Source organism: Hordeum vulgare, chromosome 5H, assembly GCF_904849725.1.
Source record: "Hordeum vulgare subsp. vulgare chromosome 5H, MorexV3_pseudomolecules_assembly, whole genome shotgun sequence".
Classification (NCBI taxonomy): Eukaryota; Viridiplantae; Streptophyta; class Magnoliopsida; order Poales; family Poaceae; genus Hordeum; species Hordeum vulgare.
In genome coordinates, this window is record NC_058522.1 from 126136007 (window position 1) to 126157203 (window position 21197).

General features: G+C 44.3%; 1 protein-coding gene and 1 long non-coding RNA gene across 2 annotated transcripts; both read right to left on the reverse strand.

Annotated features, from left to right (window-relative positions):
- Positions 1-17291: 17291 nt before the first annotated feature.
- Positions 17292-18245, reverse strand: LOC123399445. The gene is made up of 3 exons (XR_006610372.1): positions 18013-18245; positions 17769-17849; positions 17292-17673 (listed from the first exon to the last, which is right to left on the reverse strand). It is a non-coding gene; the product is annotated as an uncharacterized LOC123399445 (long non-coding RNA).
- Positions 18246-18662: 417 nt separating this feature from the next.
- On the reverse strand, positions 18663-20449 carry LOC123398393 (COBRA-like protein 5). Its single transcript, XM_045092869.1, has one exon. It carries the CDS (start codon positions 20241-20243, stop codon positions 18891-18893), a length of 1353 nt encoding a protein of 450 aa, XP_044948804.1. The 5' UTR covers positions 20244-20449; the 3' UTR covers positions 18663-18890.
- Positions 20450-21197: the final 748 nt, after the last annotated feature.

The window sequence follows — 21197 nt, forward strand, 5'->3', positions numbered from 1 at the left end:
AATTTAATAGACCTATATACCTGGTAAAAGGTGGAAGGCTCGACCTTTCTAGCCTGGTGTTTTGTTCCACCTTTGCCCCCTTAGTTTTGGCTACCGGTGTTATGTTCCATAAATGAGCGCTCCTAACACGATCGGGGTTGTTATGGGGACCCCCTTGATAATTCGTTTTAGATTAAAGCTGGTCTGGCAAGGCCCAACTTTGGTACTACATTTGCCTAACAACTAATGAACTGCATGGGGAGTAATTAACCCGAGGATAATTTAATCAACCCCCGGGCCAGTGCTCCTCATGAGTGTTGGTCCAAAATGGACAGACTGCGGGGCCACCACGGAGAAACTCGAGGTTTGGTACCTGTAGGCTTTTCCATCCATCGTGTCGTGAGAATGAGATACGCGGCTCCTATCAGGATCGTCGACACGTCGGGCGACCTTGCTGGATTAGTTTTACCTTTGATGAAATATCTTGTGCATCGGGATTCCGGTGATGCTGTGGGTAATCTCAGAGTTGAGGTTTTCCACTAGGGAATCCGACGAGATCGCGAGCTTCGTGATTGAGGATTTCTATGCGGCTTGTGGTAATTTGTGATGGACTAGTTGGAGCACCCCTGCAGGGTTAAATCTTTTCGGAAAGCCGTGCCCGTGGTTATGTGGCAACGTGGAAACTTTGTTTAACACTGGTTCTAGATAACTTGAAGTTAATTTAATTAAAATATGCCAACTGTGTGCGTAACCGTGACTGTCTCTTTCGTGAGTTCCTTTTCCGATCGAGGACACGGTGGGGTTATGTCTGACGTAGGTACGTGTTCAGGGTCATTCATTTGATCATCAGTAGTTCACGTCTGTTATGCGTAGATCTTCCCCCTCTTATTTCTAGTACTCGTAACTTTAGCCACCAAACATATGCTTAGCCACTTCTGGAACCTCACCACTTAACTATACCTCACCTAATAAGATTTGCTAGTCTTGATACCTTTGGAAATGAGATTGCTGACTCCCCTGTGGCTCACAGATTACTACAACACCAGTTGCAGGTGCAGGTAAAGGTTATATGACGCGAGCGCGTTGATTGTTCATTTGGAGTTGTTTCTTCTTCTTCTTCTTCATCGATCGAGGATGGGTTCCAGGACGGCAGCCTGGGATAGCAAGGATGGACGTCGTTCTTCTTTTGTCGTTCGTTTTCGTCCGTAGTCGGACCCTGCTCTTACTCTTGATGATTATGTAATGTACTGATGTGACTTTGATGTATCTTGTGGCGAATGTAAGCCAATTCTATTATATATCTCTTCTTTTCAGTACATGTACTTGTAACGATATCCATTCTTGTGACACGACGAGATGCGCTTCTATCCCTGACGAGGCCCCCATGCCAAATTGAGGATAGGGTCGCATCTTGGGCGTGACACAGGATTAGGAAGGGGAGGCTATCTATTTATAGACACGGGTCTAGGTTTATCCGAATTCCGCCCCGTTTTCGCCCACGCGATCGGAATCAAATGAACTCGAACACGGGGTCGGCTAAGTGACCGTGTAGAGTAGGCTAGCCGGGGAAGAGAGGGAAACGGTGCGGCACGGCAACGCGATTTTAAACCACCGAAAAACGTCCGACGATAGACCGAATACGGTGCCGCAACGGTCGACCGTTCGGGTACCAGACGGACTCCGATTGCGACGAAATTTGACAAGCGGCTTACCTATAATAAAATAAGACCGCACGCCAAGTTTCAGAGAATATTATACACACACTTTTGAAAACAGGTTTTGACGATGCCGCGGGCGCGTGCGTGTGTGGTCGGGCTCAGAACGGACAACGACGAGAACATGCAACTAACAACGGATGCAAGTTTTGAAAACTGGTGGCAACGAGATGCCGATGCAATGCGAATGATGCGATGATGGCGCGACAAATAAAAATAAACACACGACGAAAACGGAATAAAAGGGGAATCTTCTGGAACGTCGTTCTCGGGCTGTCAGAAACACCCGGTTCGAGCATCTTCTATTGCATCAAGTATAGCTTCAGAGGCATGTTTAAGACTTGCCTGCTCCAAAAGCACCCCTGTCTTTGGGTCCAACTTTCCCCCATGCCCATAAAACCAATTCCTGCACCTTTCAGGGCAATTGGATGTTTGCGGAGTGTCCCCTGCGTCAATCATCTTTTGCTCAAATTCATACCACTTATGAGTGCCACACTTGTAGCCACCTGGGCCCAGAGAATGGTTATGCTCTTTTCTTGAGCATTTCTCTTGTTTATACTCGCCCGCTCCTTAGCTATTTTTGACTACTTGAACTCCACAAATAAGTCGCAGTGATCTTTTATCTTCTCGTATTTTCCAGTGAATTCTGGAGTTTTGCCTTGTTTGCCAAAGTCGGCCCTTAACCTTTTCTTCGAGTTGCAGAATTGGGTGGCCATCTTCTTAAGAGCAAACTTCTTCACTTTCTCACATTGTTCATCTCAGAAATTCTCTGTTATGGTGAAATGTGTCATGAGTGTATCCCAAAGCAGATTGTTTGCTCTTTCGTCCACAAAACTAACTTCTCGATCTTGCTTTGGCATATGCCATTCTTTAATAGATATAGGGATTTGGTCCCTGACAATAACGCCGCATTGACGGACAAATTTGTCTGCATTACGTTTGGGATCAGTTGGTTCTCCACATAATTTTATCGCGTCAATGTTGTACCGTGTGCCCTCAGGCAAATTTTTTGTCAGGCCTCGTACTGCCCTGCTTGTAAAAGATTTGCTCGATCCGGAGGGCTAAAAGAGGATATTCGTTAATATATATATATATACAAAACAATTAATACACATCGAATGACCATCAAAGGCCAAATATATACCTCACCGGACTTTGATGATTCAAGAAAAATTTCTTCAGCATCATCGTTGTCTAGTTCCCCTTCGTCTCTTGGTTGTCTTCCACAATTCCCTCACCGAATGGGTTAAGGTATTGTGAGCTATCATCTGCTTCTTCATTCTCTTCATTTCCAGAGCGTATGATGCAGTGCAAGACATCCTCTTGATCATGGACTCTGTCTCTACCATCCATAGCTTAACTAACCGAGAAAAAGATAAAACAATTTAGTATTCACTTTAGCTAGCAAGATCATTGTGTATATATAATATCACTAATAAATTGAATAATCCACTTAAATAATGCATTGTCGAATAATCCACTTAATATTATCGAATATATAATCTTGATTACATCACTTAATAATTTCTAAGTGATCAACCAACAAAGTGATGCCGCTGTACTGAGGCGCGGGCGATGGACACCCAAAGAGTAGGAACCGTCACCGGATCATAGCTCGGGTGAGATCCCTGAAGAACCTACCAGGTATTCCAGAACCTGGCGTCCAATTCCTCCATGTAGCAACGGGCATGCTCGTCCTCCTCCGTGACACGTCGACGTACCTCCTCCTCGGGGTCTGGGAGCCTCGACACCGAAAGTGGCCCACTTGACCGCCACCAAAGAAGCTTCGGGTCGACGACACGAGCCCGGTTCCTCACCAAGATACGCACCCTAGAAGGTAGCTCCTCCTAGTGCCAGCCCGGCAGAACCGAGTCCCGCACATGCTGGCGGCTCTCAGGTAGGTCGTCGACAACGAGGATGCGGGCCAGGCATCATACGTCGACGCCGAGAACCAATTCTACAACTATTCAAATTTATACTATTTAGTAAAATTTTCTAAACTTTTACAACTATTTAATATTGATAAAATAGTTCTAAAATATTAATAGAGAAATACCAGTAGAAAACTTAACAAAAAAGAAAATTTAACAAGGATGTTCTTACTTGCAAAAGAGAAACACTGTCCGCAATCATGATATTGGCATATGTTACTAATTGTACTATATGTTACACTTTAGTAGGGATATTGCCATATGGATAACACATAATAAAATGACAATCATCACCATTGTCACACATTCATTACAATGTCCTTATAATCATCATAATAAAAAAATGTAGTAAAGATTTTCTACACGTTTTTGCACTGCTACTAAAAATTGTACTAATTATTTTGCACTACTACTAATTGTACTAAAGAAAATAAATCTGTCGGCCGATCGGGGTTGCGGGGGTGCACGGCACCAGCGAGGGGAGAGGAGGGGGCGCCGGAGCGCAGCGTGGGAGAGGACGGGACGCTGGAGCGAAGCCCGACGAGAGGCGGCCGAAGCTAGGGCACTAGTAGAAAATATGGGAGGAGAGGGAGGAGCGGCCGAGCTCACCGTGGGAGCAGAGGAGGGTCGCGGTGCAGCAGCTGCTCGTCGGTAGGCAGAGGGAGGAGGCGCAGGCGGCCAGCGCGGTGGCGGCGACGACGAGGACGGCTTCGGGGGAGGCGGCGACTCTGCAGCCTAGCGGCTTGGGGGTAGGGTGTCGGCGTTTGAGGATCGAATGAAGAGAGGGAGATCAAAATTTCCGAACTCCTAGTTATATACCCCCAACCTTTAGTCCCGGTTGGTGGCTCCAACCGGGAATAAAGGGTTCCTTTATTCCCGGTTGGAGCCACCAGCCGGGGCTAAAGCTCGTTTCCAGCAGCCGAAAGGGCGGGATGCAAAGGGCTTTAGTTCAGGTTGGTGGCTCCAACCGGGACTAAAGGGTCCCTTTAGTCCCGATTGGAGCCACCAACCGGGACTACAAGCCTGTTCTTGGCACTTTCGGGGAAGTTTAGTCCCACCTCGCCAAGCATAGCGCCATGTTAGTGGTTTATAAGCCCCTCTGCAGCTGCTAACTCGAAGTGTCTTATAGAGAAAATTGAACCTAAAAATTCGAAGCGATAGTTATTCGGATAATGTACAACTAGCTCTTCCAATTTAGGTTAAATTTTCTCTATAAGCACATCTATTTTCACTTTTGCTATTTTATATGTTATTTTTTTGCATATTAAAAGTTCTTAATAAATTATACTTTAATATTAGTCTGTTTTATTATAATATGAAATTTGGTAATTTTTAGATTATTAAAAAAATGAAATGTCATGTGGAACCGTGATACTTTGAAAGAGATAGTCCAATTTGTACACGAAGTGCATCTTGTTTTTTCCGTAACCTTTCCAACTTCTTAGCACATGTCATGTGGGTGAAATAATGACACCATGCCAAGTTTCAACCTTTTCCAAGTTCATTTGCAGCGCTTTTCAATTCCAGGGTCATTTAACTTAGAAGAATCATTAAATGCATGGAAAAGAGCAAATGAGGTGAGAAAGGATTGCAAATTTATGAGGTGGCTTTGAATGATGCATATTGAGGGCACAAAAAGCTTGGTGTTGAAGTAAGATTTTAAAAAATGAAATAGCTTTGTGAGAGATGAGTATTCGTTCGGAACCCTCATACTTCGAAAGTGATAGTCCACTTTGTACACGAAGTGCATCCTGTTTTTTCCATAATCCTTCCAACTTTTTAGCACATGCCATGTGGGTGAAATGATGATACCATGCCAATTTTCAGCCTTTTCTGTTCATTTATAGCGATTTTCAATTTTCAGGGTCATTTAGCTTAGAAAAATCATTAAATGCATGGAAAATAGAAAATGAGGTGAGAAAGGGTTGAAAATTTATGAGGTGGCTTTGAATGATGCATATTGAGGGCACAAAAAGTCTAGAGGTTAAATAAGATTATAAAATGAAATGGCTTTGTAAGAGATGAGTATTCGTTCGGAACGCTCATACTTCGAAAGAGATAGTACAGGTTGCACACGAAGTGCATCTTGTTTTTGTCGTAACCCTTCCAAGTTTTAAGCACATTCCATGTGGGTGAAATGATGATACCATCCCAAGTTTTAGCCTTTTCCGAGTTCATTTGTAGCGCTTTTCCATTTCAGGGTCATTTAGCTCAGAAAAATAATAAAATGCATGGAAAAGAGCAAATGAGGTGAGAAAGGGTTGAAAATTTATGAGGTGGCTTTGAATGATGCATATTGAGGGCACAAAAAGTCTGGAGTTGAAATAAGAATAAAAAATGAAATGGCTTTGTAAGAGATGCGTATTCGTGCAGAACCCTGATACTTCGAAAGAGATAGTCCAGTTTGTACACGAAGTGCATTCTGTTTTTTCCGCAACCATTCCAACTTTTTAGCACATGCCATTTGGGTGAAATGAGTATACCTTGCCAAGTTTCATCCTTTTCCGAGTTCATTTCTAGCGCTTTTCAATTTCAGGGTCATTTAGCTCAAAAAAATCATTACATGCATGGAAAATAGCAAATGAGGTGAGAAAGGGTTGAAAATTTATGAGGTGGCATTGAAATGATGCATATTTAGGGCACAAAAATTCTGTATTTGAAATAATATTAGAAAAATGAAACGGCTTTGTAAGAGATGAATATTCGTGAGGAACCTTGATAGTTCGAAAGAGATAGTGTTGTTTGTACACGAAGTACATCCTGTTTTTTCCGTAACCCTTCCAACTTTTTCGGACATGCCATTTGGGTGAAATGATGATACCATGCCAAGTTTCAGCCTTTTCCGAGTTCATTTGTAGCTCTTTTCAATTTCAGGGTCATTTAGCTCAGAAAAATCATTACATGCATGGAAAATAGCAAACGAGGTGAGAAAGGGTTGAAAATTTATGAGGTGGCTTTTGAATGATGCATATTGAGGGCACAAAAATTCTGGAGTTGGTATAAGATTAAAAAATGAAATGGCTTTGTAAGAGATGAGTATTCGTCCGGAACCTTGATACTTCGAAAGAGATAGTCCAGTTTGCACACGAAGTGCATCCTGTTTTTGTCGTAACCCTTTCAAATTTTTAGCACATGCCATGTGGGTGAAATAATGATACCATGCCAAGTTTCAGCCTTTTCCGTGTTCATATGTAGCTCTTTTCAATTTCAGGGTCATTTAGCTCAGAAAAATCATTAAATGCATGGAAAATAGGAAATGAGGTGAGAAAGGGTTGAAATTTATGAGGTGGCTTTGAATGATGCATATCGAGGGCACACAAAGTTTGGAGTTGAAATAAAATTAAAAAAATGAAATGGCTTTGTAAGACATGAGTATTCGTTCGGAACCCTCATACTTCGAAAGAGATAGTCCACTTTGTACACGAAGTGCATCTTGTTTTTGTCGTAACCCTTCCAACTTTTTAGCACATGCCATGTGGGTGAAATGATGATATCATGCCATGTTTAAGCCTTTTCCGAGTTCATTTGGAGCGCTTTCCAATTTCAGGGTCATTTAGCTCAGATAAATCATTAAATGCCAAAAGGTAGCTACATAATGAGGTATGAAAGGGTTGAAAATGTTAGCTACATAATGTTTCTTCGTGTTTAAAATGCCAAAACACACAGATATATACACGGAAAATCACTAAGAAGAATGTGATGACAGTGAAAGCCGGTCACATCCGAGACTCGGATGTTGGGGTATAAAACATTTTCTTCGCATGTGTCCCATTGCACCGTAATCATCGACAATCTTCATCATTTAACATGATGCTTGGCTCAGTCTTCCTTGTGAAGGGAATAATTTCATGAAATTTTTCATAATCTTCTGACATGTCTGTCTTGTCCTCCACTCCCACAATGTTTCTTTTCCCTGAAATAACTATGTGGCGCTTTGGCTCATCGTATGATGTATTCGCTTCCTTACCTTTTCTTTTTCTTGGCTTCGTGGACATGTCCTTCACATAGGAAACTTGTGCCACATCATTGGCTAGGACGAATGGTTCATCTTTGTACCCAAGATTGTTGAGATCCACTTTGTCATACCGTACCGCGGGTCTTCCTTTACCTCGCCTCCTTTCAGATTGACCAATTTGCACCGAAACAAAGGGACCTTCAAATTGTTTCCATAATCAAGTTCCCATATCTCCTCTATGTAACCATACTATGTGTCCTTTGGCCTATTGTTGGTGTTTGCTGCATCAAAGCGGACACCACTATTTTGGTTGGCCCTCTTTTTATCTTGGGCGATCGTGTAAAATGTATTCTCATTTATCTCGTACCCATTGAAAGTCGATATAGTCGAAGATGGTGGCTTGGACAACAAGTACAACTAATCTCCAACTTCAGGGTCATGCATGAGACGTGTTTGCAACCAACCGCTGAATGACGCCATGTGTGTACGTTTGATCCAGCGATCAGACTGCTCCGGGTTCTTGGAGAGTACATTATCCATATGTTCCTCGACATACGGAGCCACCAAGGTGGAATTTTGTAGAACTATGTAGTGTGCTTGCGCCCAAGAATGCCCGGCCATACATATTAATGAATCCTTTCCTAGCGTGCTTTTTCCACCCAGTCTGCCCTCATGCCGCGATTCAGGAAGACCAGTCGACTTAATATCTAGAATAAAGTCAACACAAAACTCAATGACCTCCACTGTTTCATGGCCCTTGGAGACGCTTCCTTCTTTCCTAACACGGCCGTGGGCATATTTCTTTAAGACTCCCATGAACCTCTCGAAGGGGAACATATTGTGTAGAAATACAGAAGCTGAGTGGCAATATTTTTGACTAGGTGAACTAGGACGTGCGTCATGATATTGAAGACCGATGGTGGGAACACCAACTCGAAACTGACAAGACATTGCACCAAATCATTCTGTAACCTTGGTAGGATTTCTGGATCAATTACCTTCTGAGAGATTGCATTGAGGAATGCACATAGCTTCACAATGGCTGATCGGACGTTTTACGATAGAAGCCCCCTCAATGCAACCGGAAGCAATTGCGTCATAATCACGTGGTAGTCATCAGACTTTAGGTTCTAGATTTTTTTGTCTGTCATATTTATTATTTCTTTTATATTCGACGAGTAGCTAGACGGGACCTTCATACTGAGTAGGCATTTAAAGAAGATTTCCTTCTCTTCTTTGGTAAGAGTGTAGCTTGCAGGACATTCATAATGCTTTGGATGCATGACGTCTTTTTCGTGCATACGTTCTGGGTCCTCCCGTGGCTCCGGTGTATCTTTTGTCTTCAGATACACACCCAAGAAGCCTAGCAGGTTTACGCAAAGATTCTTCGTCACGTGCATCACGTCTATTGTAGAGCGGACCTCTAGGACTTTCCAATAAGGTAGGTCCCAAACTATAGATTTCTTCTTCCACATGGGTGCGTGTCCGTCAACGTCATTCAAAACCGATTGTTCGCCAGGACCCTTTCCAAAAATTACTTTTAAATCCTTGACCATATGAAGTATATGGTCACCGGTACGGTAGTCAGGCTTCTTCCGGTGATCTGCCTCACCTTTAAAATGCGTGCCTTCTTTTCTTAAGAGATGCTTGATCGGAAGAAATCTACGATGTCCTAGGTACACATTGTTCTTACATTTATCCAAGTATATACTTTAAGTATCATCTAAAAAGTGCGTGCATGCATGGTATCTATAACATCCCAATTTTTTTAGAGTTGGTATGTTAACAGGATTATTCTTTGTCATCTTGATTTTTATGCATGTTTGAATTTTTTCAATATTCTATTCATTATGCAACTCACGACAATTTATGTTGGAGTGGAGATAACATGACTTCTCCCTAGTCAAATAAAAAGTTCATAATATTTAGAATAATATTTGGAATCACCTGATTTAGTTTTGCAAATTTTATAATCTCTGAAATTATTTTTAGTTGAGTTCTTTTCAGTGCTCGTTGTTGGCCTATTGCATAAAAAATATTTTCAAATTTGCATTAGGTTTGGAACTAGTGTTCCTTTAGTATATATTAGTTGCGTATTTTTTCCCTGTTTCTTATAGTATTTTAGTATATTTTTTCTCATATTTTAAATGAAAGAAACTATATTTTTTCTTTTTCTTTTGGAGTTGCTAAAAAAACGAATGCAGGCCGAGCCAGCTGACCGAGCCCAGCTTGCTAGCGCAGCCCCAAGGGCCAGAACAGAGCAACCGAGAGGCCAAGGGCTGTGCCTCGTGCCCATCGCTCCAACCATGAGCGAGCGCACCGAGCCAGCGCTTCTAGGCCGCACCCACCGACAGAGGGTCCCACCCCGCCGCCTCGCCAAGGACTCCTTCCCCTAGTTGGTCTCATGCAGGACCTGGACAACTCGCGAGCAAAAATGCCCCAGGACCGAGAGCCGATGCTCCGATTTATTTTTGAGATAAATACACTCATGGTCACTGTATTTGGGATGAAAGCACGATACGGTCACTCAACATTGGAATACGCTCGTACGGTCACTGTATATGATGGGACGTGAATGTACGGTCACTGTAGCATGTATGCGGTGCGTACAGGCCTAGTTGACCACGTGCTGACCGATCGTTGGGGACAGGTGGCGATCCGCGGCGCGGCGGCAGTGGAAATATGCGAATATCCCCTCAGGCATCACCTAATCCCCAATCATCCCTCCTCCTCCTCCTCCAGTCACGTCCCCTGTTCGTCTTCGCCCAGAGAAAGGGGAGTCGCCGCCCCGGCGATCGTCGGCGGTATAGTCGTGGAGAGGTGCTGATTTCGTGCGTCGTCGACGAGGCACCGCCGCAGCACTCCTTCTTCACGTTGGACCCGACGTCGATGGCCCCTGTTCGTCGTCCAGAAGGGGCACCTCCCCCCGTGTACAGTAAGTCCTATTTCCTCAAGAATCCGAGCGTTTTGATGTTCAAAAACCAACCTTTTAGGGCCGCATTGCCTTTGTGGATGTGTTGTTGTTGTTAGTCAGGACCGATTGTTCTACGGTTTTAGTATGGGATTTGGGGGTAGGAGAATTGGGGCTTAGGGTTTTATCTCTTTTCATAAAATGTATATACAGTCGATTCTGATGCTTGCTGTCTATGTGTTGGTGCATCAGGTCGTAGAAGCAGAAATTTCTCTGTTGAAATTAATCATGGTGGATTTTTTGTTGGGCATGGGAGGAACCGTGCTTATGTGAATGGTCGAGCCATCTGGTATGATAATGTGGTACTTGTGGGCATCATATGATAACTAAGGCTGCACATGGTACTTGTGGGCATCATATGATAACTGCACATGGTACTTGTGGGCATCATATGATAATAGAACTAAGGCTTTCATGGTTAAGAGATATGTTCATGAACACACTTGCAGCAAGAAGTGGAAGATTAGGGCTTTCACTTCTAAATTCCTAGCAATGAAGTACTTAGAGAGCTTTAGAGCTGATCAAGATATGAACTTAATGAATTTCTGAAGGGTTGTTCAGAAAGAATGGCACATGACACCTGGTAGGATGAAACTTCAGAGGGCAAGGAGAATGGCTATGAAAATAATATATGGTGATGAAGAAGGGCAGTACAAGCTACTTTGGAATTATGCACATGAGGTTAGAAGAAGCAACCCTGGCTCATCTTTCTATGTCTCCCTTGATGATAATGCAAGGTTCAGCAAGTTGTATATGTGCCTAGATGCTTGTAAGAGAGGATTTCTGCAAGGTTGTAGACCTGTCATCTTCCTTGATGGATGTCACATTAAGACTAGATACAGAGGTCAACTAGTTGCAGCTCTTGGTGTAGATCCAAACAACTGCATATTTCCAATAGCAATAGCTGTGGTTGAGGTTGAGGATACCCTTAACTGGGTATGCTTTCTTGACACATTGAAAAGAGATCTAGGCATCATAAACACTGAACCTTGGACCATAATGTCACACAAACAAAAGGGGCTCATCGATGCAGTTGAAGAATTGTTGCCTGAAGCAGAACACAGATTTTGTGTTTGGCACATGTGGACAAACTTTCAGCAATCTTTCAAGGGTCATGTATTGAAGAATAAACTATGGAAGATAGCAAGGAGTAACACAGTTTAGCTGTATGAACAAGGCATGGAGGAAATGAAGCTACTGAATGTTGATGCCTATGATAGGATTTATAGACAGCTACCAATACTTAGCATGGTTGATAGGATTTATAGACAGCTAATGACAAGGCATTACAACAAGGAGATGGAGTCAGATAAATGGCCTGGTGATATTTGCCCAAAGATCAGGAACAAGGTTGAGAAGGCAACAGAATTTGCAACCACATGCTATGTGGAGGGATCAGGAGATGGCCTTTTTCTAGTAGGTGATAGAGGAGTTGATTACATTGTGGACATGCACAAGAGAACATGCACCTGCAGAAGGATACAGAAAGAAGGGGTTCCATCCTCGCATGTCATAGCCTGCTGCAGGAATTGAGGAGAGCTCAAGAGGTAGCAAGAAAGAAACATGAGGTTGCACAGAAGAAGGCTGAACTAGCAGAGAGAAGAAGATTGGTTGTTGCACACACAACTGCCAAAAAGAAAGAAGAAGCAGAAATCAACAAGAAAGCTCAAGCTGAGACAAGACAGATTATTCAAGACACAATGAAAACATTAGCTGCTGAGAAGAAGGCAAGGCAAGAAGCAGAGAGGAGAGCTGCTTCTCAAAAAAAGGAGGAAGAAAAGAGAGCACAGAGGGAAGCAACTGCTGCAAAAAGAGAAGAAGAGAATAGAATTGCTGCTGCAAAAAGAGAAGAAGAGAAGAAGCTTGCTGCTGCCAGAAAAGAAGAGGAGAAGAAGCTTGCTGCTACCAGAAAAGAAGAGGAGAAGAAGCTTGCTGCTGCCAGAAAAGAAGAGGAGAAGAAGCTTGCTGCTTCAAAGAGAGAGGCTGACAAGAGGCTTGCTGCAGCACAGGAGAAGATGAAGGCTGCTGCAAAAAAAGCAAGGGAGCAAAGCATGGCTGCTGCAAAAAGGAAAGAAAGTTGGGTTGACAATGAAGCTGCCTATCCAAAGAAGGCCCCAAGATCTTCAATGTTTGATGTCTTTAGATAGTATGATGCATAGAGACTGCAATATTCTCCTGTAAGAAACATGGCTATTTTCTTTTGTATGTGGATGATTGGCAAGACTTATTTGGTTGTGACAACAAGTTTTCATGCATTATATTTGGTCAGTTTGGCATATTTGTCAAGTTTGGAAAATACTTACTTCTTATTTGGTCAGTTTGGTCCTATTTGTAGACAACACTGCCTTACATTGTAATATACCCTTTCAATAAGCATAACATGACACCATTTGGAGGAACTTTGTACACAAAACAAGTAATCACATATTAAGAAGGAATGACATAAGAACAACATATTGATCAAATATAACATAGAGTTCAGCATAGCATTGTCACTTCCACCATTACATGACACCATAACATGACACCATTACATGAAACAAACTACATGACACCAAACTAGGACTGCCACCACTACTAACATCACTGCAGTCTCCCAAAATGAACCTGGCATCACCAATGCAGCTAATCTTCAATTCTTCACCATGTATAGCACCAATGCACCAACACCTAACATCAGCACAACAGCAAGCAGGATCTTCATGAGCATCACCAGCTCTCTCCCAAGCTTCATCAATGCAGCAGCTTGCTGCCTGGTCATGACATTGCCACTCTCTCTCTTCACAAACTTCTTAGACATGCTGGTTGATCCATTCATGTAATGAAGCTCTTGTGCATTCAGAAGTTGCTCCCTGCGTTCCTCAGCCGCACTAATAGCATCCACAGCTGCATCGCCAACCAGATAGTGATTGTCAACTAGGTACTGCACGTACTCCAATTCCCAACGCCAGAACTCACAACTCACCTATCCCAAAAATACATGCCAAGGTAAAAAAAAATTCAATCTTTCCATCCAAAATGGAATAGAATCCATGGACAGGACATAAATCAAAGAGATAAATCCATGGAAACACTAACCCCATGATTTTGGCACTTGTAGAAGACCCATCCATCCTGCTTCTTAGTGGTGGAGACAAACATGCGCACTTTCTCCTTGGAGCCTGCGCAGCGGATCAGCGGCGGCGTCAACACCCGGCGGCGGACATCAGAGGAGGACGAGCTCGTGAGAGACATGACCGCCATAGCTTGCGGGGGACAGCGCCAGAGCGACGGTGGTGGCCGAGCAGAGCGACGGAGGCGGAGCAGAGCGACGGAGGGTTAGGGATTTGAGGGGGACGCCGCTGGTTAGGGATTTGAGGGATTGGGGATTTTGGTTCTTTTACAAAAAAAACCCTTCATGAATCATTGGCCGAATGAGAGACCACTACGTGGCGGTCAACAATAGGTCAAACTAGGCATGTACACACTGCATACGTGCTACAGTGACCGTATATTCACGTCCCATCGTATACAGTGACCGTAACGAGCGTATTCCAATGTTCAGTGATCGTATCGTGCTTTCGTCCCAAATACAGTGACCATGAGTGTATTTATCTCTTTATTTTTCCTGTCGCTCCCTGACCCCATCTCGCCTAGAGCCCTGCCGCTGAGAGAGGATCCGCTGTTCGCCTCATCTCACCGAAGTACCACCGCAGAGTACGCCGGAGTTCGTCCGTCCTCGCCGGAGCCGCCGTTCGTCGGAGTTCGTTCGACCGTCACCGAAGCACCACCGGAGGAGCCACGGCGGGACCGTTCCATTTTTCCATGCTGTTCATGGTAAGCACGTGCACACGATCAGATTCAGCCAATCCACGAAGTTGCTACAGTACCCGTATTAATCCTGTTTTTGATCTGTTTTAGCTGGGGCAGATTCTTGGTAAAAGTTTGAAACATGTTTAACTTTTTTACTCGTAGTTTCGAATCAGGAAATTCTCTTTCCTATGATCTCGTATTGACGAGTAGAACATGATAGAACCAATAGTTTTCAGGTTAGCAATATTTAAAATTTTAGTTGGATCAGATTTAGTTTAAACCTACCGGAGGCCATATCTTTTAAACCGTTCATCCAATTTAATTAATTATTTTTGCATTGTGCTCCCACTATCATGTAGATAATAAATACCTACTCATATTTTTACGTTATTTGTGTTTTAATTGAATTCTTTGTTATTGACTTTATTTTGATGTTATGTGAGTACGGTTTATTTATCGGTGCCTTGATCGAACATATAGATTGTCCGGAGTGTGAAGCGGATCAGAATTAAGCGTTAGAGTACTTCAGCGCCGTTCAAGGAAAGTTTGCACTTTTGATTATGCTCATCCTATATGTCTGCTATGCACTGTTATGATATGTTATGTGTTTGGTGTGATTCTTATATTGCTTGTCGCCATGTGTGTGTCGTGGTTGCATTGTTTAATTGTATGCTTGGATATGCTATGGTAGACGTGTATTCGTACCGAGTGTTTTATGAAAGTGGTGAGTGCTTATAGTTGTAGGCTCGAGGCTTATGCTCGAGTGAATGCGTCTATGGCTAAGCGCTCTATTGTCCCTAGAGAATGCGCCATGACTGAGCGCACTTGAGTTGTCGGGACTTGAATCAGGTGAATGCGTTGGTGGCTGAGCGCTTTGGAGTCCCCATTGAATGCGTCATCGACTGAGCGCACTTGATACATCTTGAAGATCTTTTTCATCTCACCATAGGTTTGTGAGTCCTTTATTGCGGGTTAAATTGGTTGTGTGTGAGACCTTGATCAGTTCATGGAGGTAGGTGAAGTTAGCCTTATGCCGAACCAACTTGATTGTTTTGTTTGTCATACATTGCTTATATACGTAGGTTTGCATTATCACTATGTGTGAATTGCCAATGCATTCAATGTATTGATCCTTGTGGCTAGATATACAGATGATCAGTGGGATACAGTAGGGTCGCGAGTCTTCACTCAACATTTTCGCCAGTGGGCTATGATGGGACTCATCGTTATTATTCTGCTACTTTTCCGCTATTTGATAGAATAAAGGTATCTAAGTGCTATGCAGATTGTTATACTTTATAAATTCTGGATCATACGTTGTAATAAATGATGCACTTGCTATTCTGGTATTCATCTATACTGTGTGTGCTAGTGAGTCGATCCAGGGACTAGCACAAGAAAGCACAGAGACTCAAATCCTTCGTGATTTGGTCGTTACAGTATCCCTTGTTTGTCTGTCCAAAAAGGTTGCTAAGAGAAGGCCAATCATTGATGGTTACAAACAACAACACTCATAGGTCAAATTCCTCTTGTTTGTGCTCATCCCACACACGTACACCTTTGATATCACACAGTTGTAAAAGTTCTTCAACTAATGGCCTCAGGTACACATCAATGTAATTGCCGGGTTGGTTGGGGCCTTGGATGAGCACTGGCATCATAACGAACTTCCGCTTCATGCACAACCAAGGAAGAAGGTTATAGATACATAGGGTCTTGGGCCAGGTGCTATGATTGCTGCTCTGCGCCCCAAAAGGATCAATGCCATCTGCACTTAAACCAAACCAACAGTTCCTTGGGTCATGGGCAAAGTACGGCCACTCTTTCTCGATTTTCTTCCACTGCGTCCCACCTGCGGGTACTCTCAACTTCCTGTTTTTCTTACGCTCATCTTTGTGCCATCGCATCAACTTGGCATGCTCTTTGTTTTGGAACAAACGGTTGAACCGTGGTATTATAGGAGCATAGCACATCACCTTGGCAGTAATCCTCTTCCTGGGGCGTTGGACCACAACATCGTCACCAGGGTCATCGCGGCCGATCTTATAGCGCTCGACGTCGCATACCGGGATGCATTCAAATTCTCGTACTCCTCACGCGGTACAGGATGTAGTCATTAGGGCATGCATGTATCTTCTGCACCTCTAATCCTAGCGGGCAGATAGTCTTCTTTGCTTCGTACATACTATCGGGCAATTCGTTCTCCATTGGAAGCATCTTCTTTAACAATTTCTGTAACTTTTCAAAACCCTTGTCAGATACACCATTCTCTGCCTTCCATTGGAGGAATTCTAGTGTGGTACCTAGCTTCTTCTTGTCATCTTTGCAATTTGGGTACAATAATTTCTTGTGATCCTCTAACATGCGCTGCAACTTCAGCTTATCCTTTTCACTTGCGCAGTGTCTCTTTGCATCAGCAATGGCCCAACCAGGATCATCAGCGGGCTCGTCTGGTGCCTCTACTTTAGCTTCTTCCCCCATTGTAGTACCATCGTATTCAGGGAACAAAGGATAGACGTCATCATCCTTTTCTTCTTCATTCTCTTTCATTAGAACCCGTATTTCTCCGTGCTTGGTCCAACAGTTATAGGTGGACATCAAATCGGACGTAAACAGGTGGACGTGAATGAATTTTGACTTAGAGTAAGTTTTATCATTCTTACAGACAACACATGGACAACACATAAAACCATCCCGCTGGTTTGCCTCAATCGTACGCAGAAAACTCTGCAAGCCATTAATGAACTAGGGAGAGCGTCGGTCTTCGTACATCCATTGTCGGTTCATCTTCATTACACAAGACCGAAAGACCAAATTAATACAATTTCACACATAAGGTTCATACACACTTACTCTCATAAAACAACATGCAAGAGTTTCTAGCTAAAGCATTTAAATGCAACAACAAATGTGATCAAGATCACAACTAAGGTAACAATTGATCCAACAACATAGTGATACCAAGCCTCTTTATTAAGGGCATAGTTTCTAATCCTTCTAATCTTCAAGCACATTGCATCCGTCTTGATCGTGTGATCATCGACGACGTCGGCAACATACAACTCCAATTTCATCTTCTCTTCTTCAATTCCTTTCAATTTTTCTTTCAAATACTCATTTTGTTTTTCAACTAAATTTAACTTCTCGACAAGAGGGTCAGATGCAATTTCCGCTTCACACACCTCCTCGATAAAAATATCTATGTCAACTTGATGGGCATAATTGTCATATAAACGAGAAATGCAAAAAAATAGTTATGAAAGAGAATATACCACACCTGAATCATAATCCGGACGAGGGCCGATGGGGATGGATATCAAGACCATGACACTACGTATAACAATATAATACAGGTAAGAAAACTATCTAAATCATACAAAAATAAGATTTTTTTGGAATAAAAAGGATAAGAACAAGAGGATCACCAAGGTGGAGCCGACGACGAGACGGTGGAGGCAATCGACGGTGGTTAGGACGGAGACAGGAAGGTACTAAGTAAACCACACCTAAACATATGCAAACTAAGAAGTTAATTTGAGCTCAGATTGCATATAAATCAAATAAACTACAACATAATTACTCTCAAACTAAAACCCACAAATCACTATACTTATAGAGCATTGTACGAGCCGATCTAGCAATGAGAGATGAAAGGACAAAGTTGCTAACCTTTGTGAACACTTGGAGAGATGGGGTGCCTCAAATCTTGACAAATCTTGGCAAAAATTGGACGGTGAGCTCGAGCAAGGGAAGAACAGAGGAGAGAGTGGAGAAAACAGAGCAATGAGCTCGGTCTGGATGAAGTGGTTTATATAGGAAAAGATTTAGTCCCAGTTTGCATCATGCACCGGAACTAAAGGTCCACATATAGTCCCGGTTTGTGATACAAACCGGAACTAATGATGCCGGTGCCCCCCCCCCCCCCCCCCCCCGACGGCTCCTAGCCGGTTCAAAACCAAACTGTAACTAAAGGGTCAAACAAAAGATATGTTTTCTACTAGTGTATGTTACTCTAACCCCCTCTCTCTTTCTTAATTGTCTCTCACATCAACATGTTTGCTAGTTCCAAATACATGATCGTACCTAAGTTACTCCTACTGTGGCCAGCTAGTTACTCATACTGTGAGTAACATAACGCTCATCAGGGCAAGGTGAGTCTATAAGCTAATAAATGAAAGATTCAATGTTACTATTTCTATATTACTATCTATTATTGAGGTAGTAACTTAGGCTAGTAACATATGTATGTTACTATTCTATATTACTTTTTATTGTGAGTAGTCTAAGTAAAAAAAGACAGGCATTTGAGTCATTTGACATGCGGCGAAGAGACGAACACTAGTATGAGATTATTTAATCTTGACATGACAACCACACACACACTAAACAAGATATGTTGCTCGCGCATCCGCACGGACCACTCTGCTACTAAGTTTCGTACACGTTGACAACCAAAATGCCTCTACCTAATACCCTAACCTGTATTTTTTTTCTTCAAAAAGTTGGGAAATTATCAAGATGCATGTGAGTAAAAGATCCTGGATAGATCATGCCACCAGGAGGAGGAGCACGAGCAAGCAGGCCGAGGCAGCGGTGATCACGGAACGCGGTGTCACGAGCGGTGCGGCGTTGGGCAGGTAAGGGTAGGAATCCGGCGGCGGCATCTTGCACTCATCGCCGTTGAAGTAGATCTTGCGCGGGAACGCCCATCCCTGGCTGAAGGTGAAGGTTGTGTCGTCCTTGCGCATGAGCACCTCTGACTGCACGTTGCCGAAGGGGCCGGCCTCCATGAGCAGGTCGTTGTACAGCTTGAGGCCGTAGAACATGCCGGTGTCGTTGATGTTTCCGTAGGGGAGGAGGGGTTTGTACTGGAAGCTGAAGACCTCGGTGACGTTGTTGAGGTTAGGATGCTGGGCGACGAGCGTCCACTGCGTGTAGTTCATGCGGTAGTTGAAGTTGGTGACGGCGATCTTGGCGCGCCAGTAGTCCTTGTAGTTGAGCTTGACGTGCCAGTGCACCCGGATGGGGCACATGTGGTTGGTGCACTGCAGCAGCTGCGCTCCGTCCTTCTTGGGCGTGTTCACCCCAGGTGTCAGCGCCCGCTTGGAGTCGCCCATGATGCACCCGTCGCTGTGGCTCTTGCCGCCACGCCCACCCATGCTCTTGTGGGCGCCGCAGCCGCACGCGCACTTGGCGCACGGCACGATGGTGCTGTTGTAGAAGGAGGAGAAGGAGACGCAGCAGGTCGGGTACCTGGACGCCAGCTGCTGCGAGTAGGTGCAGGTCACCGTCCATGTCATCAGCGCCTGAGTCTTGCGCCGGTGGTCGGCGCTCCAGTAGACGGTGGAGGGGACGATTGTGGCGGGGCCACAGGTGTAGCCGAGCCCGGGGCCCATGAGCGTGAAGTTCTTCGGAAGCTTTACGGTCTTGTTGGTGGTCCCGGCGAGCCCCACCGAGACCTGGAACGCCGAGAGCGAGCCGGCGGGGTCCTGGCCGTAGGCGGAGACGACGCCGCCACGGCAGCAGTTGGCGATCTGCTGGTTGTAGGGCACGCCGGGGAGGAGGTCGACGACGGAGGGCGTGTGCTTGCAACAGTGCGGGATGCCGCCCTTGAACTTGGAGCAGTCGCCCTGCTCCGTCGCCTGCGCTCCCACGATGGACCAGATCACCTCCTTCTTGGCCCACGACCACCCCAGCGTCCATCCAGGCGACATGATCTGGCGGTACTGCTGATAGTTGTTCATCGTCACCATGGCGACGTATCCGTCGGGCGTCCATGACTGGACATCCCATTTGATTGTAATGTTGCCTGTGGGGTCGAGGGGATCGTAGGCAACTGCGACGGAGCACATGACCGCGAGGATCAAAGCCACAAGCATAGAGCTGCGGAGCTCCTCCATCCCTGCACTGCACTCCCCTCCCCTGCTAATGCTATTGCAAGAACAGCTCGCAGCAAAGAGTAGCTACTAGCCAGCACGAGTGATGGATCGACCTGATCGCCTTCGGAATCGGAGGAAGTGGTAGGCAATTAAAGGCCAGGCATTGGTGAAGAATACTAGTAATACAGTAGCACTAGTAAGAAGAAGAAGAAGAAGCAGCATCAACAACGAGCGAGATGGCATGTCACACCGTCGGTTGGGTTACGTAACAAGAACTCCATTGAATTGATCTGCGGGTGATGGCTCAGCCCCACCTCTCTGCTAGTGATCGGTCGAGATACACATACATCTCACGTGTTCCTGTGTTTGCACCGATATCAGAGTTAATCTCCTGGTGGTGTTGCGTCGTTGCTCTTGCACACGTCCGCTGGCCGACCTGCCGCCAGCTGGTTGGTACCTCCACGCTGAAGCAACCGCGGTAGGCGAGATGGAAAAGGACGCGGGAGATCTCGGCTCAAAGCTGATGGGCCATTGCAACGGTATCATCTCGGCCTACTTCTTCTCACAACCACGGTGGAGCGCTACTCGCATCTTTCATTCACTATTACCAGTACGTAGACGTATCTTAGACAAACCCTACTACAGTACACATCATTAAATGTTTATTTTGACGTGCATACGCGCTTACACATCATTAAACTTATTCCGGACTTCTACTCGTTGGATTTGTTACCTTGCCCATTATTGTCCGTCTGATCTGGCCATGAGAGTTTTTCCTACCAAGCAGAATGCATTAGAGCATCTCTAGTGGATGGTGTATATTTGAACGTGTATATTTTCATATACACGTCCATATACACAATGTTAAATTATACACGTCCTAGTTTTTCAGTGGAACGTGTATATTCCCCTTATTCTTTCCCCCTCTCCAAGATAAGAGATTCAGTAGTGCACACAGGTTCAGAGAACAAGAAA